The sequence below is a fragment of the Mastomys coucha genome, unplaced genomic scaffold, assembly GCF_008632895.1.
Source record: "Mastomys coucha isolate ucsf_1 unplaced genomic scaffold, UCSF_Mcou_1 pScaffold17, whole genome shotgun sequence".
In the NCBI taxonomy this organism is placed as follows: Eukaryota; Metazoa; Chordata; class Mammalia; order Rodentia; family Muridae; genus Mastomys; species Mastomys coucha.
In genome coordinates, this window is record NW_022196899.1 from 1863363 (window position 1) to 1883298 (window position 19936).

The 19936-nt window shown below is 39.6% G+C and overlaps 1 protein-coding gene across 2 annotated transcripts; it reads right to left on the minus strand.

The window, feature by feature from the left end:
- Positions 1 to 560: 560 nt before the first annotated feature.
- On the minus strand, positions 561 to 19119 carry Pex2 (peroxisomal biogenesis factor 2). 2 transcript variants are annotated; one of them, XM_031376302.1, is made up of 4 exons: positions 18993 to 19119; positions 3714 to 3823; positions 2629 to 2712; positions 561 to 1871 (listed from the first exon to the last, which is right to left on the minus strand). In XM_031376302.1, the coding sequence occupies exons 3-4, from the start codon at positions 2652 to 2654 to the stop codon at positions 941 to 943; spliced, it is 957 nt and encodes a 318-aa protein (XP_031232162.1). In that variant the 5' UTR covers positions 2655 to 2712; positions 3714 to 3823; positions 18993 to 19119; the 3' UTR covers positions 561 to 940. The 2 variants fall into 2 exon arrangements, with proteins under 2 accessions (XP_031232162.1, XP_031232163.1); XM_031376303.1 differs by having other exon boundaries at positions 561 to 1875.
- Positions 19120 to 19936: the final 817 nt, after the last annotated feature.

A 19936-nucleotide genomic window follows, 5' to 3' on the forward strand; every position in this document is an offset into this window, starting at 1 on the left:
CACATAATTTAACCTGTGAGTAAGAATTCTTACACTCAAAATGTAGAAGCTGCTTAAGGCAAGTGAGTTCTGGGGACTGTGGGACAGCTAAGATGAAGAACTCTATTTTCTAAGCCTCTGTCTGGGATCAGCACTCATGTTTGCATTAAACATATTGGTAATCATAGGAAGTAAGACTAGAGCTCTTCTGTATTAATAATACTGGAATTCATATCAAGTGCCCTTTCTCTGGTCTGGCAGTGGTGGCGCATGCCTTTAATCCCAGCACTTGGGAGGCAGAGGCAGGTGGATTTCTGAGTTCGAGGTCAGCCTGGTCTACAGAGGAAGTTCCAGGATAGCCAGGGCTACACAGAGAATCCCTGTCTCTAGGAAAAAAATAAAAAAAAGAATTCAACTCTGATGGAGTCTGACAGCTATGGACTGAACATCTTGAAAATTGGATTCAGGGAAAAGCTTAATGATCAGTGAGTGAGACATTAGAACTTGAGATTCAACATAAAAGGGTTTTATGATGTCAGCTTATAATGTTCCTTTATCTCTGAAAATAATGCACAATCATCCCAGAGTCTCAAAAGTCTTTTATTTTTAGAGTCTGACCTTTCTCTAAGAAGAAGCATCCTTAGTCATTCTTAGTATTCAGCTGAAAAAAAAAATTCAGTATTCTTGACATTAAAGATTGTATTAGGTGATCTAAAAAAATTACACGAACATTTATAAGATTTTCTAGCATCATTTGGTTTCCAGTGATTAGAACTGAGTTGTGCTTGAGAAGGAAGAGAGTGGCCGCACAGCACACTCCTGCTAAAAGCCACCTACAGATGACAGACACTGTGGCCGCACAGCACACTCCTGTTAAAAGCCACCTACAGATGACACTGTGGATGACTAATTCCAAGGAACTGGATACAATACACTTTCCTCAGAGGAAACAACTTGGTTTCTACAGAGCATTTACTTCTGACATTTCAATTCCTGATTTCAGTGGCTGCACACTGTGTACTTCTGTGCCACACTCAGGGCACGTAAAGTACATGTCAAACAGGAAGCTACTCTTAACACAGTAGTAGCAGAATACATGCTCACATCCAATGGTGTGAGGCATCGTGGGCCACTCTCCACACAGCGCACATTCTCTGCCACTGCTGCCCAGTGCACGGTCACTACCAGCAGCACCGGTGAGGGGGATGCACCAGGAAGACAGTTTTGCTTTCAACTTCTGGATATTGATGAGTGGTAAGAGAAAAATCAGAAACTCAGCAAAGCCATGCCAGAGAAGTTCCCTATTCATGTACTCAAAGCCAACTTCTCGCATGTTCTGGGGCTTGCAAAATACGGAATGAATGCCAAGGAGGCGTTCTGTCGAAGTTGCAAACTTTCCTTTTTGTAGAAAAATCAAGAAGTTCATCAACTCACCTAATTTTAAAAGTCCAACCACAAAATTCACGAACTGTTTGGCTTTCCCGAAAGACGCTAAATGACGGTTTCGAAACAAATCATAACATCGTTCTTCTAACCACCTCCCCCCAATGGTGCACACAGCATACCACAGTTTCTGATTTTTACTTGGTGGCTGGTATATCAGGTTGGGAGAAGAATCATTTTTGTACTGAATATTTAAAACTGACTGTCCCACAGTGGCATTTTTGGAGTAGATGGTGAACCTCCACAGGAAAAGCCACAGAAATGCTTTCAGCTCTGGCTCAAAGCGAGCTAACAGTCCTGGCTTAAATCCGTGAAAGCACTGAGTAAACTGGGACCACACGAGCTGCTCCAAGGCCTTATTCAGTTCGAGTGCATCCAGCTGACTTATCCTCAGCACTCTGTTAGCGCTCTGAGGATTCTCTTCTCTGCCAGCCATATCTTCTCTGATGCTGTCTAGGAAAAATACAATTAGGAAACATCAAGCAGAGGAAATCTTCTATTACCACTTCAGCTGCTTGTGAACACAGAAGATGGGCCTATATTATTAATACAGTAAAAAACTGCAAACAATTTCTTCTTAATTAGAACCTGTCTTTCTTTTTCTTCTTCTCTCCTTTATAACTTTACCCTACCCCACCCTCATCCTTTGTCCCTTATGAGTTGGGATGGAGGGTGATATAGACAATAATGGATAAAGAGAAGAAGGGAGAGAGGGGTAAAGAATGAAGGATGGATGGAGAGAGAGGGAGAAAGGGAGGGATGGAAAAGGGAGAGAGGGAAAGAGAACACAGCTGTTTACTTATTCTGAAAATATACTTCTACATAATATCCCTTGGTTAGATATTCTGTCAGAAAGATTAAAATCCTGAAACTAACAATGAGGCCAAATAGCACAAGTGGAAAAGCTGAACCACACAGAGCATGACAACAGATGGTTAAGTCCAGGCCTCACTGTGAGTTCCAGCATTTCTATAGGATTCGAGGGTGTGTTTAAAATCATCCCCAATCCTCCTCAAATAAACTTTCCTTATATTTCATTTCCAAAAATCTAACGTGTGCTCTTGACACACAACTTTTAAAGTGCTCAAAAAAAAAGAAGCATGGTTAAAGATACATACTATAATAATTTCATAAATATATAAGAAAATAAATAAGTGCTAAAGGAAAAAGACAGTAAGAAAAATCTAAAACATTAATTAACGTTACCTAGGTATGAGTGCCTCAGAAGTCATTTACAGCAGTAAAAACATCTGGTTACTGCAACAGCTGATAAGCAGATCAGTTGACATCCTATAAATGAATCAGAAAACCCAAACTATGACCCAAATTACCTGTAGTTTCTAAGTGGATCCTTCACTTGATCTACTTTCATGTAGAATATAAACACATAGAACTCCGGGAAGATGAAGATAAAATCGTGATTGCAAAAAAATTGCAAAATTGGTGAAGCTTTGCCCAAAAATGCCAATTCCAAGTTAGAAGATAAGTAAATTCTGGGGACTTATGGTGCAGCATGGGAACTACAGTCAACATTCCTGTTTGAAGTTGGCTTAGACTATCTTCAAACACACGTGTACACATGCACACATGCACTTCCACTAATGATGAACTGTGATGGATATGTTTGTTTAATTGAAGTACTTATCCCACAGTGTACACATATGTGAGGTCATCATGTTATTTATTTTATATATATAGCCCTTGTCAACTACATACTACTAAGACTGGGCCAAAACACAGCAAGGATTTTTCAGCACATGAAGCTTAAACACATCCTCCAACCTTTGAGAGGCCCAAGCCAGTAACATAGAGGACCAAGGCTTCCACTAGAGGCATGGGTCCTGTGGACATCAACTGTTACCAGTAGGCCATGTGATCTGAAACTAGGGTTTTCACCTGATTCTCCCCACCTTGAGTTTCTTAAGTACAAAACAAAGGGCTAGAGACAAAAAAAAAAAAAAATATCTTAAATTCCTTTCAAATTTAAATATTTTATGAAATTTACTTAAAGGCATATGTTAAATGTTAATTTTTAGATAATAAAAGAACCAACAACATTCTAAAATGAATTAGTACTTTTTGAAATGAGGACTATCGACAACACAAGACACTTTCAAGAAGTGAATTTTAATGCTGTTCATGTATCCTAGACTGAATTAATGGGAGTTCAAACCTATAAAACAAAATGGCTCATGACTAGGGCAGATTGCTTGGTGACATCTTCCAGTAAACCAGACATGAGGGATGATTTCCCCATATAAACACCAATCCCCATCTGAGGGAGCACCAACCTTCCCTCCGTTTCTGTGGCCCTTGCAACACTCAGTGGCCTATCAGAAGGTGCTGGAGAGTTCTGCTGCACATCTGCTTCAGGAGCCCTTAGCCTCATATTTGCCAAAACCTACAGGAAAGAAATGGGATTAAAGAGAGAGAAACGCAGTGTCACTTCTTCACTCTTCTAGTCTAATGCACTGCCAATGACAGTCAGTTCTGAGTAAAACGTTTTCCCTTATGCATTCTTCACTCTCTATCTGCTAAAGACCTTTTTTTTTTTTTTTTTCTAAAATGTCTGGCTGCTCTTCCCTCCACTAGGCCTCCTTCTGTTGCTTTATCTACCTTCTGGTCCATTTATCTACCTACAGGCCCACCCTGTAACACAGGCCTCTCTAAACCAATACCCCAGATGCTTCTTAAGGCACCACTATCACCTTATACCATGTATCTTTTTTCTTCTTTTGCTTAGAACATGTGTCCCCTTTCTTCAACTAAGAGACTAAGTAAGGGACCAAGTACCACGACCTTCTGATCTAAAATCTCCATTGACTGCCCCTCTGCCTGTGCCCTGAACATTCCAGCTTCTATTCTTGATCTATATACGTTGGATATAAGGTACTTGTTAATTGTCTATTTCCTCTACTATATAAGCACTGATACTATGACTATTTGGGTATTATCAGAGTTGAATCAGGGCAACTATCATAATTACTGGAATACAGAGGCATTTTATAATTATTCGGTAAATATAAAACTGAGCAGAATTAAAGTTTAGGGTAAAAAAGTAACCTCCAAAATTATTTCCAATAACCATTAAAAAATATTGGTACTGCTTGGGCGCAAGCTCCACAGCCAGTCCCACAACGCCCAGAAGCTCCACTCCCAGGCGCTCTGACACACCCAGCAGCAGAGGTGAGGAGGACCCAACATCTGTCCCAACACCTGGAGTAACTGGGACCAGCAGGACCAGGCACACAAGAACTCCACCAGCCCAGTGGCTCTGGTTCCTTCTGGTCTATCTGGGCTGGTGTCCTAAGCAGATCTTGGGAGCAAGCTCTGCAGCCAGTCCCACAACACCCAGAGGAAGCTCCACTCCCAGGCTCTCTGACAAGCCCAGGATCACAGGATCCCAGAATCACAGGATCACAGAGACAGCTTGACTCTGAGGAGTTCTGACACAACCAGGATAACAGGAAGAACAGGCTCCAGTCAGATTTAGCAAGGGCAAGTAGCACTAGAGATAACCAGATGGCAGGGGGAAAGCATAAGAAAATAAACAATACAAACCAAGGTTACTTGGCATCATCAGAACCTAATTCTCCCACCATAGCAAGTCCTGGACACACCATTACACCAGAAAAGCAAGATTCAGAGATAAAATCACTTCTCATAGTGATGATACAGGACTTTAAGAAAGACATAAATAGCACCCTCAAAGAAATATAGGAGAACACAGGTAAACAACTAGAAGCCCTTCAAGAGGAAACACAAAAAATCCCTTAAAGAACTACAGGAAAACACAATCAAACAGGTGAAGGAAATGAGTAAAACCATCCAGAATCTAAAAATAGAAACAGAAACGATAAAGAAATCAGAAAGAGACAACCCTGGAGATACAAAACCTAGGAAAGAAATCAGGAGTCATAGATGCAAGCATCACCAACAGAATACAAGAGACAGAAGAGAGAATCTCAGGGCGGAAGACACCATAGAAAACATTGACACAACAGTTAAAGAAAATGCAAAAAGCAAAAAGCTCCTAACCCCAAACATCCAGGAAATCCAGGATGCAATGAGAAGACCAAACCTAAGAATAATGGGTATAGAAGAGAGTCAAGATTCCCAATGTAATGGGCCAGTAAATATCTTCAACAAAATTATAGAAGAAAACTTCCCTAACCTAAAGAAAGAGATGCCCATGAACATATAAGAAGCCTACAGCACTCCAAATAGACTGGACCAGAAAAGAAATTCCTCCCGTCACTTAATAATCAAAACACCAAATGACTAAACAAAGAAAGGATTTTAAAAGCAGTAAGGGAAAAAGGTCAAGTAACATATAAAGGCAGGCCTATCAGAATTACACCAGACTTTTCACCAGAGAATATGAAAGCTAGAAGATCCTGGGCAGATGTCACAGAGACCCTACAAGAACACAAATGCCTGCGCAGGCTATTATACCCAGCAAAACTCTCAATTGCCACAGATGGAGAAAACAAGATATTCCATGACAAAACAAAATTTACACAATATCTTTCCACAAATCCAGCCCTACAAAAGATAATAGATGGAAAACATCAACATAAGGAGCAAAACTACACCCTAGAAGAAGCAAGAAAGTAATCTTTCAACAAATCCACACAAACTTAATTCCACCACTTACAACTAAAACAACAGGAAGTAACAATTACTTTTTCTTAATATCTTAATATGAAAATTAATATTACCAACATATCCTAATTGATTGAAATCCAAAAATATTAGCAATTCGAAATTTGATTGTCATCCGATGGTCTCTCTAACTTGGTAATTGGAGAAATAGGTCCAATATTGTACAATCTATACACATTTTCAGCTTGTTTGTGACAGTGTCTGGTTGTTACAACGTAAGGGTCTTGAAATCTTGCTTCTCCTATCTCAGCTTCTCTATTAGTAGTATTACTTCATGTTTTTACACTATACTATGGTTTTCAGAATAGCTCATATATTTCAAAAGTATTTATATACCCAAAAGAAACATAGACAATTAACTAGGGAGGTGGCTTGTAAGAGAACAACAAAATGAGACTGAATGCTTTGCTTGACATTTGTAACTCTTGTATCAAGTTTGAAGAAGAGGACTTTATAAGTTACTCTTTCTCTGAGATGAATGCTTTTCCAAATTATCACAGCTAATGAGCCGAATTCTTACCCTCACCTAATGTCTGTGCCACCCTCCAAGCAGAACCATTGTTCATTGAAACAGTTGGTTAATGACTTTAAGGATAGACCATCTTAATAAATATACCATTTCTTAAATGAATGTAACCTGTTCTCTGTGGACTGAGAATAAAGTCACTCACTCAAGTCAAATAGTTTTGACCATAGCAGGAAGTCTATACAAAAATCGTGCTTACAATTCATTTCTCGGTGCAGCAGAACTTTCAAGTCTCAGCTTAGCTGGGATGGAGGTAAATTCCTTTGGTGATGTGAGGGTCATTGAAGTACAGCCTTATTACAATGAAATCCAATGTCTAAAAATTGTTCTTATTTTTGAGCTTGTACCACAGTAAGAGCCAAGATTTTAAACTCTACTAAATACAAACCAGCCAAACAAACAAAAAGACTTTATATATTTATGTTCATTAAAGAAAATACTAGTAGTGATGTATTATTTTAGAATATACAGTTAATATGTTTGGAGTTATTTAAAATTTATATTGGGAAAAATGTATTTTCACTATTGCTGTAGACAAGCATCTACATAAGACTGCTAAATTGATTGTTGTTTTATATCAAACAACTTTTATAATACTTATTTTTATTGTTAGAGTATTTTATAAGTTTTAAGGAATATGATACAAAAAGATATTGTAGGTATTGAAGGGGAGTCTCTAGGAGGAGTTGGGGTACAAAAGGGAAACAAGAATGTGAATTCTATTTACTTAAAATTTTACTTAAAATGTTTTTAAATGTTAACAAATTAAGATAAATTGAAATCATGTAACTTTTCTCATCATAATGCAATAAAAGTAAAAAACAAACAGACAAAGAAAAAACAGAAATAATAAAGAGACCATCTCCACACACACACACACACACACACACACACACACAAAATACTGGTACTTATTTACTTCACAGTGTTTGTGGTCTATCTGCTATTTACCTGCTCTGTTTGAGACAGTGATATACTAGAAGGCAATTGTGAGGAAGGTGGAGCCTACAATTTACCTAGGTTAAAAGAGGGAGACAGAGCGGGTATGCTATATGAAATAACTAGGCAATGTACAATAGCATGGGTATGTGATTTTCTCTACTTCTAACTGCATTTCTGGAAACAGGTTCCTGGAGAAGAGCTATCTAAGCAGGTTCTGGGCAGGAGCACTAGGATCCGTGTGGTTACAGAAAAGAAAACCATTATGAGCAGAGGCAGTAACAGGAGCCAGAAGCTCAAGGACAAGCAAAAGGCTACAAGGGAAAGCAAAAGACAGATCCCCAAGGCGTGTTCTGGCTACTCTTTACAACAGATTTCTGCTGGCTGTGAGAAGGGCCGGAAGCCCACTGACCGCTTAACAGGCTGTTAAGGTGATCCAGTGAGAAGCTAATGGTTCTGTAAATTATAAACCTATCTGTGGAGACAAAGAAAAAGAGAATGTTAAAATCTAAAGTGAGGAGGGAGAGCTGATATTATTTGACAAGAACTAAACAAACAAACAAACAAACAAACAAACCAGAGGGGAGAACATAACTGACTGGGAATCCAGAGCTCTAACATGGGAAATATATAAATGGAAGGCCACACATAAAATTTTGAAGTCAGGGGTTTCTATAAGATGCCTTGGTGGCTACCATGGGTGCAAGTCCAGACATTTCTGATATAGTTTACTTTATCTAGTTAAATATTAAGTGAAGAAGCTAGTGATATAAACTTCTGTTGGGCCAAATCTTCTCACAATGAATTCGGCTTTCTTTATATTGATAATCTTACTTTCATGTGATAAAAAGATATAAACATATGTAAGATACATGTACCTGTGCATATCCCACATATTCCATACCTTCATTCATCTAGTGTAGTCCTTTTCAAACTTAAGAGCTTACCACAATCACTCAGAGGATCACAGCCAAGTATGGCTGGCTTCCACTTTTTCCTGCTTTTTATTTATTTATTTTCTTTACATCCTGATACCAGTTTTCCCTCCTTTTTCTCCTCCCAGTCCCTCCCCCTGTCATCCACTGCTCTCCCTTTCTCCTCAGAAAAGGAGGGCCTCTCATGGACATCAAGCAGCTTCGGTATATCACGTTGCAGCAGGACTAGGTGTGTCTTCTCCTATTGATTCTAGACAAGGCAGCCCAGTTAGGGGGAAAAGATCCGAAGGCAGGCAGCAGAATCAAAGACAGCTCCTGCTCCTGCTGTTAGGGATCCTACATGAAGACCAAGCTGCGTAAGGGGCCTAGGTCCACGCTATGCATGCTCTCTGGTTGGTAGCTCAGTCTCTGTGAGGCCCTATGAGCCCAGGTTAGTTGGTTTTCTGGTGGTGTCCTTGACCTCTCTGGCCCCTTAATCCTTCCTCTTCCAAAGGATTCCCCAAGCTCCACCTAATGTTTGGTTGTGGCTCTCTGCATGTTTTCATCAGTTGGTGGGTGAAGCCTCTCTGACGTTTATGCTAGGCTCCTGTCTGCAAGTATTGCAGGATATCATTGTGCCAGGGGGGGGGGGCTCCCTCTCATGGATTAGGACTCAAGTTGGGCCACTCAGTGGTTAGGTATCCCTCAATTTCTACTCCATCCTTATCCCAGAATATATAAGCAAGATATTTTTTGGGTCTATTCCAATCTCTGAATTGAAAGGATTGCCTGGTTACAGAAGATGACCATTTCAAGTTCTATAACCTAGGCACCTTCATTATGGTCATTCCTCATTCCTGGGAATTTCAATTGTCCTAGGTTTCTAGCTCATCCCTGAGATGTTCCCTGATTCCAATTACAGTTGTCTTTCCTAGTACTCTCTCCATCAGTCCTACCCCAACCAGATTGAGCCTATTCCAATCTTCACCTCCTCCCCTTCCTAGTCCCCTCCCTCCATCAACCTCCCAGGTCTATCATATTTCCCCTTCTCAGTGAGACTCAAGAGTTCTCCCCTGGGGCCTCCTTGTTACTTAGCTTCTTTGGGTCTGTAGATTGTAGTGTGGGTATCCTTTACTTTATGGCTAATATCCACTTATAAATGAGTACGTTCCATGTTTGCCTTTCTGGGTCTGAGTTACCTTACTCAGGATGATCTTTTTTAGTTCTATCTATTTGCCTAAAAATTTCATAATGTCATTGTTTTTGATAGCTAAGTAATACTCCATTGTGTAGATATACCACATTTTCTTTATTCATTCTTTTGAGGGCCATGTAGATTGCTTCCTGTTTCTGGCTATTACTAATAAAGTTGCTATGTACATAGTTTAGCAAATGTTCTTGTAGTATGGTAGAGCATCTTTTGGGAATATGCTCAGGAATGATATAGCTGGGTCTTGATCTACTCTCAATTTTCTGAGAAACCACCAAATTGATTTCCAAAGTGGCTGGACAAGTTTGTACCCCTACCACCAGTGGAGGAGTATTTCCCTTACTCCAAAATTTGGCCAGCACAAGCTGCTGTCCCTTGAGTTTTTGATGTTGGCCCTCCTGATAGGTGTATGATGATTTGCACTTTCTTGACTAAGGATGCTGGACATTTCTTTAGGTCCACCTTGGCCATTAGCAATTCTGTCAAGAATTCTCTGTTAAATCCATACCCCATTTTAAAAATTGTTTTTTTTTGTTGTTGTTGTTGTTCATATCTAATTTCTTGAGTTCTTTATACATTTTGGATATCAAGCTGGGCTCCACTCTTAAGACTCTGACTTATTAGATATGTCATGAGTCCTCAAGATTTCATGTCAGGTGATTTGGAAAACCTCTGGGTTAGTCACTTTCAAAGCAAAATTCATTCCTTTTTTTTTCCATCCTATCACCTGTGCATGTTTTTCCTGCTACTCGTTTTCAGCTGGTTTTCATCACTTTGTCAACAAATGCTGGTATAAACCTTTCAGTGACTCAGACTGTGTCTTTTTCTATTAAGAAGTCTTTGTGAAATTCAAAGACATTGTTGATTCTACAAAAGTCCTGATTATAACTGGATCTTGGAATACAGAAAAAAAGACATGCCCTGGCTCTCAAGGCTATCACCCAAGGCCTAAAATGAGAAGCAAGCAAGTAAAGAGAACTAACGTGCTATTTTCTCAAATATGTTATCTATCTATCTATCTATCTATCTATCTATCTATCTATCTATCTATCTATCTACCTACCTCAGACAGAAAAAAAAAATCAACAACAAAAACAAGAAACACAAAACACTATTCTATTAGCTAACACAAACCTACATGATTTCTCTCCCAATTCAAATCATCAGTGTGAACCCTGCATACATAGTCCCTAGTGCTGAGTTTGACAGATGGCTTTCTTAGCTAAGAGCAGATGAGATATTCAGCTTGCTTTATAGGGCCAGCAGTACTAATGTAAATATTTCTTAAGTACTAGAACTGTGAAAGTGCTAGAATGGAATACATAACTATCTTAATCTTACAAATCTAGAATTCAACAGAGCCTGGCTGCTTCTAAGAGCTGCTCATGAATGATCAATTGTGAACTTGTATGAGATGGGGGGTACGGGTTGGAAGCCAGTCAGTGCACTAGGTGAAGAACGTCAACACACCTAGCTAGAGCGATAATTAGAAAGATACTTCGGCTTCAATTCTTAACTAATATTTAGTAAGAGGTTAGTGAGGAGTTTCTCAGACACACAAACTTTTTCAAAACCCTTCTTTCTAGAGAAATCATTTTTGAGATCATGTAGTAAAGAGGAATTTTTAATGATTAGTCTCCAGAAAAGGAGACTTAGGACTTGACACAGCCTAACAGGTCCAATATTTAACAATGCTGTAAAAAAAAAAAAAAAATCTGTCTTATTCCTTCTGTTATAGTTTAACACTTTTTTCTTTGCCCCCTCTTCATCCCCAAACCTGGCCGAAGTCTAGATTAGGAACAGCTGGCCTCACTCATCTCCCTCTGCAAGGCTCTTTAGTAGACCAAAAGACTGATTATTAAACTGTTCTTCAGACTTTGCTTCCAGATGGATGATTTGTTTCTCTGGGGTTTGTTTAAGGGTTGATTTCCAAGATTTTAATAGTTTGGGTGGCTTGTTTTAGTTGTAAACCTAGAACAAACCATTGCACACCACAGTTTGTCCTATGGACTACTTCACCTAGATTATATTCTTCACCCATCTTTACCCAAATGTGACAGGCTAAGAGAAGCAAAGTTAAAATCAAACTTTCCTTCGCTCAAGGTTTTGCTCTGTCTCCTACTTGCTATGTGATTAAAAAAATTCATTAGCCTCAGATTCTTTTTCTAAAAGCTGGAAATAACAGCTCCTTCAATGGGTTGTTGAGATTAAATGAGATAATGTTAAAAACGTGGCTTGGAAACTATAAAATAGTCTTATCACCAAGGTAATTGTTATTACCTTGGCTAAGGATGGGTGTAAAAGAAAAGGCTACAAGTTGATTTTGGCAAATCTCATTTGAAAAGACTGCAATCTTCATTATTACTCCCAATAAGCCTTAACCTCTGTCCCAGGAAATACTGACTATATCGTTAAAATATAATTGTCGCAGACAAATTGTAAACATGATATCACTATTAGATGTGCTTATGTGAGCCAGGCAGAAAGACCTAACATTAGGCTTATCCCACATATAGTTTGTATCTTGTCTGAACAAGATAAAATGGAACTGGTAGAGAATAAGGTTGGGTTCAATCACTACCAATGCACTTGGCAATTTAACCCCATCAACATGGGCAAGCCTGTGACTGGGACATAAAGAAACCTCAGGAGCACACAGATATTGGGCAGGGCACAGACGGACCAAGCATTCAACCCTGGGTTTATCAACAAAATACTACATTCAGTTCTTCTCCCTCAACTCCACTCCACCACCCTTTTCTGGCAGACAAAGATCTTTTAGAATACTAGCTTTTGAGAAGGGCAGTGCCCAGGAGAGGAAATGATGAAATAAATAGAACTGGAAGTTCAATTATTCTGATAATAGAATCCTCTTCCTTCCACTGCAGCATAATTAGATTTGTCCCGCAATAGGCGTGAAATACAAAAAATAGCAAGCCATAAATGCCTTTAAATCACATAAGATCATTTCAGAATAATGGAAGTAGTCTGTGTTTTAGTGACTTTTAATTCTCTGACAAATACTTATTCAACATAACTAATATGCATTGGGCATATAAACGCCAGCGCATCTCCTAGGGTGCAGATTTGATCTAAGTATTATCAGTGAACTTCACTTTTTTCACATACTTTAACACAACTGAGATTTAGTAAATCAGAACTGCCCACAGATCTCTAAATCAAAGAAGGAGTCTCAAAATGTGAAAATAATAAAGAGGGCCATAAAACTCCTCAGGAAAAAAGATAAGAAACTTTCTTCCTTAGGAAAAAGGAACAGGCTGTGCAAAAGTCCTGAGTGAGATGTGAACTCCTGGCTATGGTCTTGCTGAGTGAGACTCTTGGTTAGCTAATCAGTGTGTTTTCATGTCTCCTGGCAGAGGCAAATCATCTGCTGTAATGAAAGCAGACAGGCCTTGCAAGAACTGCGCTGGGCTATGGCACACTGGACAGAGCACCTAGGCTGACAGGGATGTGGCAGGGATGCTGACCACGACTGACAAAACCTAACATGGTAACATTTCAGATGCTTAGCCTGACAGCACAGTTCACTGAGTGAGAGGAAAACTGTGCAAGAGAGGAGTTACAGGACAGCTACAGTCCAAGGGTTGTCCCAGATGATAGCAAACTTTTGGAGAAGGTAATTTATTTTTAATAAAGAACTATGCAAATAAAAAAGGCTGTTTTAGTTATATTTTTGGACAAATAAAATTTCTCCTACTTTTGGTAAACTTTTAGTAATTTTCTGGCTCCTGTTAAATGATTGCTCATACCATCAGTCAGTCAGTTCACAGGTACTTTACTTTCAATAATTTAACTAAGCTTTAGTGATTTCTATATTTTTGGTTCTTTTAGACTGGTACTTAGTTTCCAACATGTTGACTCAAAGTTGAAGAGTTCTCAAAAAGTCAACCTGAATCTTTTCACTTTTGTAAACTGAAATTATTCTGAGTTAACACAGTAAAAGATTGATATTGGTTTTCAAAAGGCCCAGAGACGTTTCATCCTATTCTACCTTTTAACACCCCATTCTAATACATTTTACCTCATTTTTTAATCCATGTAAATATTTATCATTCAGGCAGAGGCATATAAAACTGATTAAAATTATAACTTGTGATATACATATTAGCATTACAAATATAGGGGAAAGATAATGAAGGCAAAGTTAAGAACAGATAAAATGTGTAATACCTCACAGGGTTTTAAGGTAATTAAACTAACCTGTCACATAAAGATGTTTAAGACCAAATGACCCAACACTAAGAACTGTTATAAAGGTCCCCTGCTGACATTTTATTGAGGCATATGCCACACTGCTTTGCTTTCAGATTAAAAGAAAAAAAATCTTGAAAACAGGTGTTTGAAGAGCAGTAACATATAACCACATGCCTTGAATAACTCCTGTTTTCTTTTTGATCTTCATTTCTAAAAATAAAACCTTCATTTTCTACATACACTGAGAAACCATAGCGGATGATCTCACCTCGCTGAGGAAGAAGGGAAATTCAGTTCGTACTTTAAAGCTTTTATTGAGTGTGGTATAAATTATGAATGAATATATTTTATTTAAAAACACGTTATTGACAGAAATCTATCAGTAATAATGTGGGTATTGTCAAGGGCCTGTCAATATTAATGTAATTATGATTAAGAGGATAACATGGATTTTAGCTATAATACCAAGTAACATCTCCTACATTGCTGCTATCAATATACACATTATTATTGACCAGTTCTGGGACTCTCAGTACTAGATGTATTACCATTAAACATATTTGTCAATGCATACTGCCTACAGAAATTCTACATTTAAATTTACAATCCTGTAAATGTTGTCAGCAGAAACCTCTAAATCCCGATGAATCTAGGCCATCTATTGCTGGGAACTCATCCTTAGTAGGAATTCCACTAATCAAAGTGGATGAAAATTTCATTTTATTTCTCTCTAGGTTTTTATAAGTTTTAGGTTAAAACTTAATACTTGGAGGTTATGTGAATAATCTCTAAGTGCAGACCTTAAGGTTTGAATCTAAGAAGATATTCTTCGTGTAGTCAGACAGGTTTACTGTCCACTGTACTGAAATCAATACTACCAAATGCATCAGAGAGGGACTTAACTGGATTCCCAGAGTACACTTCAAACCTAGGTAAAGGTAAAGCTATGGCTGAGATCCACTAGGATGACCCCCGTCACTCTGAACAACACTGAACCCCAGCAAATCCCACTTTTGCCACACTTGCTAAATTAATTGTAAATTAAATAATTAAATTAGTTGTTCCTCCCTGTATTACACATAAATTTACTTTCAATACTTTATAAATTTACTTTCAATACTTTAGAGAGAGTCAGTTTGATAAATCACAATAATGCTCATTTGGATACATCCAAGACACATGAAGCTTTCAAACTGTGAACATTAGAGGTCTTCAAATTTGTTTTCAATTGAATGCAGTCCTTAATCAAAATTGTAGTATTTTCTTAACTTTTCTAAAATGTATGAAAAATGCAGAGTTCTCACAAAAGAGAGTAGATGTAAGCTCCTTACTGGAGGGGGTATGTATATATATATATATATTGCCCCCCACCTTTGGAAAGACCTAAGAAACCAAACCAAAACCAAAAGGTATAATTTTCAAGACTACAATTCATATTACACACAATACCTCCCACCAAAGTCCTTGCTTACTGTGTACTTGTTTCAGTATGTAAAGTTAACTAAAACACTATCTTAAAACCTTAAGACAGAATTTCTAATAGCTTTACTTAACTTCGCCCATTTTTTTTTTTTAAGAAAGCCTAAGTTCACATATCCTTTTCTTTCAGAAAGTCACTATTTCTACATCATACAGAGAGCATACAGCAACACTAAAGAGATGCTTGAGTGCACACAGGAAATGGCATGTCAATGAGTCTCTGGACAAGTCATTTCACTGCAAGACATTCCTCATCAACTGGGGGAAAAAAACAATGGTAAACAACAACAACAACAAAAAATCGTAATTTACAAGAAGTGTTTTATCAAAGCTTGGAAGGATGAGATTAGAAAACAAAAAATCCTTTCCACTTGGTGACATGGTAATATAAAAACTGACTTTGAAAAAAAGTAAAGAAAATATAGCAGGATACATGATAAAGGGACAGTCATAGAAAAAAAAATAAAACAAAAATTGGAACTTAAAAAGATTAGTAACCAGATTAGAAATGGCAGAGCATGCTCTGTACCTATGCCCTATACTGACTAGGTGATGATGGCCCAGGTGGCATCAGAGGACACACTACAGGAATTATTTTCAAAGGCTACATAAGCCCGAAGTGCACAGATACTAACTACCGTAAACTTCCATTCTAAGCATGCACACAGAGACAGACGAAATACCTGAAGAAACTACATCTTCAAAGTACTCTATAAATTCAGGGATTTTTCGAATCAACTTGCTTTAAGAGAAGAATTCCAGATGACTTCAAAATTATTAGAACATAGATTTAACTGCAATTTTTATGGTAAAAGAGAATGGGAAAATATCCCCAAATGAACAAAAAGGTATCAAGCATGGAAGAGAAATTACCAAGTGATTCCTAATTGTACCAGACACTACATATTTCCTTTATATTGTGTCCAGGAATCTGTCTAAAACAGTTGCTGTTATTATCTCTACTTTAAAGCAAAAATAATTTAAGGTCAAGTAACAATTAATAAATTGCTGGTAATCAATCCAAAATTTGTAGAACGCAACAAACTTAGCATTTGTTGTTCCTTGGGATCATTCAAAAGACCAATTTCATAACCACTTTCTCCCAACTACAGATAAGAAAGAAATTAAAGGAATGTGGTAATCACCCAAGCCCCCATCCACATTCCCTCCCCTATACATCCAGTCAGAGAATCAGTCAAAGGGACTGAATGTCAAACCTAACAAAGAGACTTATCTGGGTGAAAAATGTGGCATGATCATTTATTATGAATACAGAATTGTATGTAGATGTTATGCCAACACATCTCCAAACACAAGGGTTAGACAGGATAGAGACAAAATTACTTTGGAGTTCCTGGCTGGTATGTTTTAATAAGAAAGAAAAAAAAAACAATTGGGTGGTATTTTGTCTTACTTTACTCACTCAGGAAAGAAATATGAGCTCTGGTAAAAGAGAATACATATTAAATAGAGCAAAAACAAACAAACAAACAAAACAAAACAAAAAACCATTATAGAAAGGGACTTTTGACTGTACTGAAGGGAATGGGCTGGAAAGGCACATAACCCATACTGCGAAGGCCAGAAGATGAATGATCCTCTTCCCTATCTCCACTCCCATGTATAAAACACCATCGTACTCAGCTTAAATCAGTGCCAGGCTCACAGTCAAGGAGAGATGGAACAGCTGAGCCTTCTCCCCCAAGGTTTCTCTCACATGCTGAAGGAATGCAGGAGGGCCACAGAATACTTAAAAGCTACTTTTACTTCACAGGAAAAAAAGACAAGGATTATGTAGCCTACCTTCCTGTTGTCCAACCCAGATCACCGAGAAGGGCTGAAAGGTTCAAACAATCTCAAATGAACATTGGTTCAGACATAAAAACTGATACAGTTCACACTTTCTTTGTACTATAGGAACCTGAAAATTACTTAATGCCCTGCAGATCCTATGGTGCTAGATCCCTAATTTTCATAGACAAGGGATGACCAGCAAGTCCTCACATACCTTTAAGGCTCAGAAATTGATCAAACGGAAAATTAATGCAATGACTTTTACAACCACTGGTTTAAACAAAACAAGAATATTCAGTAGGAAGGGAAATTGGGAATTATGAGTGATCAAGAAGACAGAATTAAACTTTTCTATTTTTACAAAATGAAACAGCATTGCCATGTTTGTCCCTTTTAGAAATTAGGAATATATAACTTTAGGATGCCAGGATAAGCAAATGAATGCATACTAAAAACAAATGAACCATTGTCCTAAGAAGGAGAATTTCCATGCTGAAAAGCAAAACGGATCATCTGGTCTGAGATATGAATTAAATCCTAACAAGAACACTGTTATAAAGGAACATATAAATAGCTGTGCTTGTTAAACTACAGCTGACAGCCGGCTTGCTTTGTCTCTCCTCTGCATGGCTCCAGGAAATTTCTACAAAAGTTCTTTTATGGAACAATTTTAAAACCACAGATTGAGTGCTACCTCTAATTACTAAAAAAAGAGAATTAGGCCAAAAGGTAAAGCTAGGCAGAAGCAAACTATAATCAAGACTAGAACTTAATTCTTTTCATTTTAGTGGCCTAGTATGCTCAGTTACTTTACTTTTTAAAGAAAAAAAGGCTCTTTTTTTTTTTTTCTCTAACTAATTCTACTGACTCCTCTTTCAAATCACCTGGCTCATGGTCTTTAAACTGTAATCGTTCTGGATATAAGTAACTGGTAGTACAAAAAGGATCAAGACAATAAAAAGAAAGAGAAGTCAGTCACATCAAATCTATTCTGTCAGGTTTAACTAAACGCCACACGTTCCTGGAAGGTGTTTTGACTGCATACTGGTAAGGGGGTCAGGATGGGGGCTCTCAGTCATATATCCATTATCTAAAATAGCTGAGATGAAAATCTGGCAAAGGGTGCCACAGAATATTTGAAACCGATAAATTGGGAAAAGTTTTCAATCCGTGAAAAGTCCTTTTGCTAAGTGTCCGTGTGTGGAAAATGGCACGTGAATAAATCAGCGAGTCAACAAAAGACCTTTAAGGACCCCCAAGAAAGAAGAACAGAAACGATTATTCACCTTCTTAATAACAAACCCATGACTTTCAATGTAAGTCAGACTTGTAACTAACAAGTTTCTTACAAACTAACTTGTAAGAAAACCTTCTTCCATAACTCTTCCCACGGGCTCTCGAGAGGGTTGCAACTCCAAAACACTGAAAAAGTCTTTTTTCATAAACCCCTAGAGATTCTTATGTAAGAGTTAATCCTTTAACTCAATCCAGTACTGTTGATGGCGAGGAGGCGCTGTCGGGGCTGTCTGCAAAGGTCTCCCCCCGCCCGGGGAAGGCAGAGGCTCCCTGCAGAATCGCGTTGCTTGTGTGACACGTTCAAAACTAGAGGGAAAACTTGGTGGAGCTTTGGGATTTGTTGGACGGCCTTCGCGGAACCACCCAGATCACAGACTGGCTCCTTCCAAAGGAGACGCGAAGCCACCACCGCAGCGGCCTGCAGCCCAAGGCGAGCGTTGCGAGGCCGTCCTCGGAGAGCGTTGGGGGGTGGGAGGCGGCACCCTCACGTCGTACCGCCGGGCACCGGGCACCTCCGAGGGGGGTCACTGACCTGCGGGGTCTGCGGAACGCCCAGGCGCCGCACAACCTCGTCTCAGACATTCTCCGCCAAGCCGAGCTTTTTCCCCCCGGAGCCGAATCTGGGTCGCCCTCGCTTCCGGGATCCGCAGGCTTCCGGAACCACCGAAGACCGGAAGTGGGTGGAGGGGAAGCCTGGGGAAGTGACACACACCCCGGCCTAAGGGAAGGAAAAGCCGGCGCAAAGGCCCGGGCCACGGAAAATGCCGAGGAGCCGAAGGGCCGAAGGGCCGAAGAAGGGACAAAGGGACGAGACGCCGCGGGAGAGGACACTCCAGTGCCTTAGGATTGGTCGGCCAAGCTGCCTCTCTTGATTGGCAGAAGAGTCACCCAAGCGGTCAGCCGCGGGGGTCGGGGACCTCCCGGCGTGAAGAGGCTTTCGGGGTCACGGCCCGGCGGGAGGTCTGGGCTCTGCGGGCAGTGCTGTGCCCCCCCCCACCCCACGGACGCCCCCGCTGCAGGCTGCTAGACGAGCACCGCCGGCTGGCGGGCGACAGGGTGCCTGCGCCACCTGAGGGCTGGGGACTGACCTTGGGTCTGCTGACCTTGGGTCCCCAAATGTGTGTGTGTGGGGGGGGGGGGGCTAGGGCAGCCACTCGGAACAGAGGGCTGCAAAGCCACCCGGGTAGAAGGCAGTCCAGGGACCAGGAGGAGAAATGGCCCTGGCTGGGTGGGTTGGTCGTTAAGGTCCTTTTAGGAAATCTAGGTAGAGCCTCCATTGAAGTTGTAAGGGCCTCTTAAAGGCTGGTACCACGCCTCGCTTCCATCCTACCCCAGCTGAACCCAGGCTTGTGGAGGTAATAATACAGTTGTCTCCAACACCCCCAAACCCTTTCCTGGTATTTTGTTTCAGAAATTACCCGGGAGCACCAGAGTTCTGACTCAAAGCATGACACATGGACAAGATAAAGGAGAATG